The sequence below is a fragment of the Oncorhynchus clarkii genome, chromosome 18 (genome assembly GCF_045791955.1).
Source record: "Oncorhynchus clarkii lewisi isolate Uvic-CL-2024 chromosome 18, UVic_Ocla_1.0, whole genome shotgun sequence".
NCBI lineage: Eukaryota > Metazoa > Chordata > Actinopteri > Salmoniformes > Salmonidae > Oncorhynchus > Oncorhynchus clarkii.
The window spans coordinates 3,325,906-3,331,964 of record NC_092164.1 but is presented as its reverse complement, the minus strand read 5'-3'; the positions used below and the strand labels follow the sequence as shown (position 1 = coordinate 3,331,964).

General features: G+C 39.0%; 1 protein-coding gene across 1 annotated transcript in view; it reads left to right on the top strand.

The window, feature by feature from the left end:
* The first annotated feature begins 5,018 nt into the window (after positions 1–5,018).
* The window catches only part of LOC139372892 (zinc finger protein 879-like), a 63,810-nt gene continuing 62,769 nt past the window's right edge, over positions 5,019–6,059 (top strand). Inside the window, exon 1 of the mRNA XM_071112749.1 lies at positions 5,019–5,137. Coding sequence (XP_070968850.1) covers positions 5,035–5,137 — 103 coding nt within the window. The 5' untranslated portion in view covers positions 5,019–5,034. The remainder of the gene's footprint in view (positions 5,138–6,059) is intronic.

Genomic DNA, 6,059 nt, shown 5'->3' with positions numbered 1-6,059 from the left:
CTGTGGTCACCATTCATGTAATGGATTAAATATATACATCAGAGGGTATTGGGGAGCTATTTCATAGGGTTTTCATGGGTACATTATTTACCCATTTCAATCTTATACCAACCAACCCTATGCTTGGTGTGACTGTTATGGACAGAGCAGACCTTCTGATATGCCCCTAAATATTGTAATATGCAACCTGGAATTAACATGTAAGAGGACCAGTGCTTCTACAGTGAATCACATCTGTGCTGTTTGAGAGAGATGTTAGACTACATTGAATCGTTGTTTCCTCTTCTGGGTGCACTGGTGGGGAACAACATAATTTCAATTCACAGAGACAATGAATATTTCACATTTAGCCCTATATCCACACGTTTGAATTATCCTATTAACAAATAGCCTATAGCTGCCCAATTCATAGTCCTAGACAGTGTAGGCTACACTACACATTTAACACGTGGTTAGTGGGCTAATCAAATAAATGACCATAACATAATGTTGGATCTGATTACAGTGGTAAAATCACCAATGTCTATATTAATGCGTAGGATGCATGATATATCTTGAACATATCGGAATCGCCGATATTAGCTACAAATGCTACGGCCGATGTCTAGCTTAACGCCAGATGTGCAAAACCGATGTCAAAGTTGACGTGCATACTTATATAACGAAGGTACGTGACGTGATGACGCCACGTAAAATGTTGCGCTATACGTGCAACACAGCATTCCTAAACTCGCCCACAATGTCTACCAGTCAACAAGTAAACATTTCAGCAAGACATCTCAAAGGTGAAATCCATTAAATGCAAGATAATGGAATTCATTGCCCTTGACAATCAACCGTTCACTGTCGTGGGTGATGTTGGCTTTCGCCGACTGGTCAAGCACCGGTTAACACAACCAAGTGCGCTATTTTTCCGATGTTGCCCTACCAGAGTTACACAGTAATAGCGTCACTACTATTAGCTTCACGACATACATATTACGGAACGCCGTTTAGGTCTTTGCGTGTCAAAAATGATACAGTAGCACTGTCAAAGCTGTACAAAAATGTCAGCAAACACCGACCACGAACGATGTGTTTACAATACCGCGTTGGTAATAAAGCATTATTTGTTCGACCGCAACTTCTGGGGTAGCTAGCTTTAACTTGGTAACCTAACTAGCACCAATACAACCAGCCTGAACACAATGGCCAGTAAAAACTGCAGTCATTTTCATTATTCTTAGCAATGATTTCGGAATCCTTGTAAGTAATAGCTAGGTTGCCACTTGTGGTTCGCCTATTGAAATTGAACGTTATAAGAAGCCAGCTAGCTTCTTTAAACTAGTGAGATTTGTCTGGACCGGGTTATGTGTTGTGAAGCTAGTCGAAATAAGGATTAAGCACAATAGTGGAATTTGCGGTTTGCCTTCAAAATAAAAGTGTGTAATTGAAAGTGATGCAAATGAATACAAATAGTATAATTACTTTTATTTTGAAGGCTTACTGAAAAGCCCACTATTGCTGCTAATCCTTATTGTGGCTAGCTTCACATAGATGGGTCCGACCACCATTAATCAAATAAGAACTGTCTTATAAATTAGGGTTATTTTAGATGATGATACCTAGCTAAATTGTTAGCTAGCTAACTATAGCTACTGTGTCTTTTTTGGCACGCAAAGACCCAAACGGCGTTCCATAGAAGTCCTGGTTGAGAATGAAGTGACTGAACAAATTAACGAAACAGCACAGCAAGTAAGTTAAATAAATGGGTTTTGATTATGTTTTAATGGTAATGGAGACATACTTAAATGCCAACAAAATAACTTTTTTGGTAACACTTTTGTGGTGTGTGTAACCTTTATTTAACTAGGCAAGTCAGTTAAGAACAAATTCTTATTTTACAATGACTGCCAGGACGACGCTGGGCCAATTGTGTGCTGCCCTATGGGACTCCCAATCACGGCCGGATGTGATGCAGCCTGGATTCGAACCAGGGACTGTAGTGACGCATCTTGCACTGAGATGCAGTGCCTCAGACCGCTGTGTCCATGTGTGTTGTGTTAACTATTTAACTGTACTAGAATGCTTAAAACGCAGCTTTTTTTTTACATTGGTTTTCGCGGTATCAGTTTTTTTGTTATATCCGTGCATCACTATTAACAGGCCACCTGTTCTATTAAATATATGGTTGTTTGTAAATATTTTTGGAAATGAAACCTGTTGAAACGGCTTTTTATCTGAATATCTTCTCCACTCGGTCTGGAAAGAAGATCTAATAGTGGCTGAGACCAAACTATTTAAGAATGTACATATTTTTATCGGTTTCTCCAAATACCTGAGAGGAAATGTCATTACCACCATGTCATAAAAATGTGCTATTTTAGTTGAAACGGAAATGACAGAAATTGCACCTACGGTGTTCTATATAACATTTCACATGAATTGTATATATATATTTTTACTATTTGGAAGTTTCCTTAATTACATTTATTCATTATTGTCGTGTCTAAATGTCCATATCTGCCTTGATGATACTCAGAAACATGTATTTACCACATCAAAATCTTAATATTTTACATTACTTTAGAAATTATCTTAAGAACAAGCATATGAGGTTCACATATGGGAAAAATAATTTATAGCAGTTGTAATTGAATACACTTTTGCAACAAAAATATGTACCGTGATGGTAATGACTTAGCGTTGTGGTAATGACATTTCATATAAAACAACTGATGAAAAATACCATGAAACATTTTAATGTCACAGTAGTACATGTTTAATTTGATTGAAGATATAGATCAGACCATTTGTTCCAATTCATCCCAAAGGTGTTCGATGGGGTAAAGGTCAGGGAAATGTGCGGGCCAGTCAAGTTCTTCCACACTGATCTCAACTAACCATTTCTGGAAACAGGAAAGGGCCTTCCACAAAACTGTTGCCACAAAGTTGGAAGAACAGAATCATCTATAATGTCATTGTATGCTGTAGCATTAAGATTTCCCTTCACTGGAACTAAGGGGCCTAGCTCAAACCATGAAAAACAGCCCCAGACCATTATTCATCCTCCACCAAAATGTACAGTTGGCACTCTGCATTTGGGGCAGGTAGCGTTCTCTGGCATCCTCCAAACCCAGATTTGTCCCTCGGACTGTAGATGGTGAACCCTTGATTCATCACTCCAGAGACCGCATTTCCACTGCTCCACAGTCCAATGGTTAGCTTTACACCACTCCAGCCGACGATTGGCATTTGTGCATGAGGATGCCAAGAGTGTGCAAAGCTGTCATCAAGGCAAAGTGTGGCTACTTTGAAGAATGTAAAATATATATATTTTTTAAATGATTTTAACACTTTTTGGGTTACTACATGATTCCATATGTGTTATTTCAGAGTGTTGATGTCTTAACTATTATTCTACAATGTAGAACATAGTACAAATAAAGTAAACCCCTTGAATGAGTAGGTGTGTCCAAACTTTTGACTGGTACTGTATGTGTATAAAACAATATAATTCAGCACATAATAACAAAATAAACATATTTAATAAAAGCAATCACATTCAACTACATAGAGGTCCTCAATCAATAATGTAAACTGCCTGAGTGGCACCAGCACATCTAGCTGCAGCGAACTCTGCAAATTGTTCCACAAATTATGGGCAAAAAAATCTAAACGCAGATTTTCCCAAATATGTGGAGACTGAAGGGATCGCTAGTGTTATCCATTCCTGAGAACGGGTTTGGTAACTTATGATTCTTAACTTAATTAATTAAGTTACATTTGTAGGGAGTTTCTGTAAAATTGCTTGGAAATAAATAAAAGAGAATGCAGCTCTCTTCTTATAGACAGAGAGATCCATCATACATTTTTATACAGACTACAATGATGAGTCCTAACATTGTCCTCTGTGATAAAACGTATTGCGGAATGGTAGACTGCGTGTCAACGCAAATGGTCCAGGTGGCCATTTGATGAATTGTTCAGCAAACTTATGGCTTGGGGGTAGAAGCTGTTAAGGAGCCTTTTGGACCTAGACTTGGCGCTCTGGTACCGCTTGCGGTGCGGTAGCAGTGAGCCAATTACAAATAGTACATAGTGCTGCCTAAAACAAACTGCAACCATGTACTATATGTTTTTTTGTCATTTATGCATTTATTTGAATTTGGGAAACCTACTATAGGTTAAGTTCACTTACGTTGCCTAGTTTTATAGCTTGAACGTTGTCTAATGTGAATGAATGTTTTGTTGTCAATGCTTAGCTACCTGATCTATTGAAATGAGATAATTGAACAAGAAAAAATATGATGTATTTTTAGAGAATAAAGAAAGTGACAGAACTGTCAAGACTAACTTTTGTGTCCGTTTCTCTTTATTACTACTTGCCGACACAGATTAAGTCTGAGGCCTGTAGTGGAAAATTACATAATTAGTCATGATATCCCGTGTTTTACTGCTTAAAGAATAGTCTCTTGTTATATGCTAGTGTTTTTTCTAATCTGATACAAACTTGTCTTTGTGTGACTTTGTCACAAGACTGGGCGTATAGCTATGATCCGTTAGGTACGTCCGCAGCATCTGACATCCCGTGGGTTTACTATCTACAGGAAGTCACATGTATGGGAACTTGCAGAAAGAAGCACATTATAGTGTTTGCTGTTGGGAATACAGTTAGACGGTGGAGACCTCGGGCTATCAACCTCGTGCTATCTTAAATCGGCACAGACAAGTAATTGCCTTTTACACACTATGTGCCACGTCTACTAAAAGGATGTACTTCTCTATAAAAGCGGAGACCCGTCACTGTTCGTTGGGCCTTAACTGCACAACTGTTGAAGTGCATAGTTGACTGCTCCATTTTAGCTAATCTTATAATAACGTGTTGTTTGAAAGAATCTGCACTCTCTCTTATAGAATTTCTCTGACAAGCCGGCAACATCGAGAGTGAGGACAAACCCAGCCTGCCTCTCTCCTTCCACACCAAGTCCAAACCTACAGTCACTGGGTCCTGATTGTGACAGAGGAGCCCAGTTTGCACTGCAGGATCCAGAGATGGCATCAGTGAAGCTGGAAGACTGCAGTCAAACACTGGAGCTGAATGTCAACATTAAAGATGAAGAAGAGGAGGAGAAGATTGGGAAATCTGTTTCTCATGGTAAGAGCAGGTTCTATCTAACTGAGTTTGTGTAATTCATTCCAACTTTCCACTGTGCATAAAAAGTTGCAGTAGAACTGTTTCGTGATGAAATGTTTCAATGAGAAGGTAGATGTTGGTCACGTGTAGACCAGTTGTGGGTTCGATTCCCACGGGGGACCAGTGCGAAAAAAATATTAAAACGTATGCACTCACTACTGTTCTGCTAAATGACTAATGTCAATTTGAAATACGTTAGGAGATACAGAACATTGCTTTCTTAATTGAATCTGTCACATTATTAAGTAGTTTACGGTAGTCCCCCAGTCACGTGGTGTTTGTTTACAAGCACACAAAGAGAAGAGACCGTAGCCTTGTGAGTCAATTACTGTTGTGCAGCATATCAACTTGTGCACTAGGTAATAGATAAATCACATCGCGTTCATCATTTCGCCCGTTAGATATCTTTTATAATGAATATTTTTCATTATGAAGCGTACGGGTACTAGTTTCCCAAAACAACGGTTTGAGTCAGTCACGTGTGTTTGTTTACAATTAAGCACAATTACCAAAATGTGTGCTTCGTGAGGTGAGTCTCCTGCAGCTCAATTTAAGTGCGGTGACCAACTTGTATGAAATTCACTACTAATGTTTGGAAGAGTACTGGACACCCCTCTGAGTCTAGCTCCTCTCTAGGTTTCTTTCTAGCTTCCTGCCTTCTAGGAGTGTTTCCTAACCACTGTGCTTCTACATCTGCATTGATTGCTCTTTGGGGTTTTAGGCTGGGTTTCTGTAAAGCACTTTGTGACAACTGCTGATGTTAAAATGTCTTATTTGGCTTGTACAGAGTGTGCAAAACAGTAAGAACACTTTGCTAATACTGAGTTAGTTCACAGTTCTGAAACACATCTCAGTGCACTGTTGAATTGGCGCCTTTTCCTAG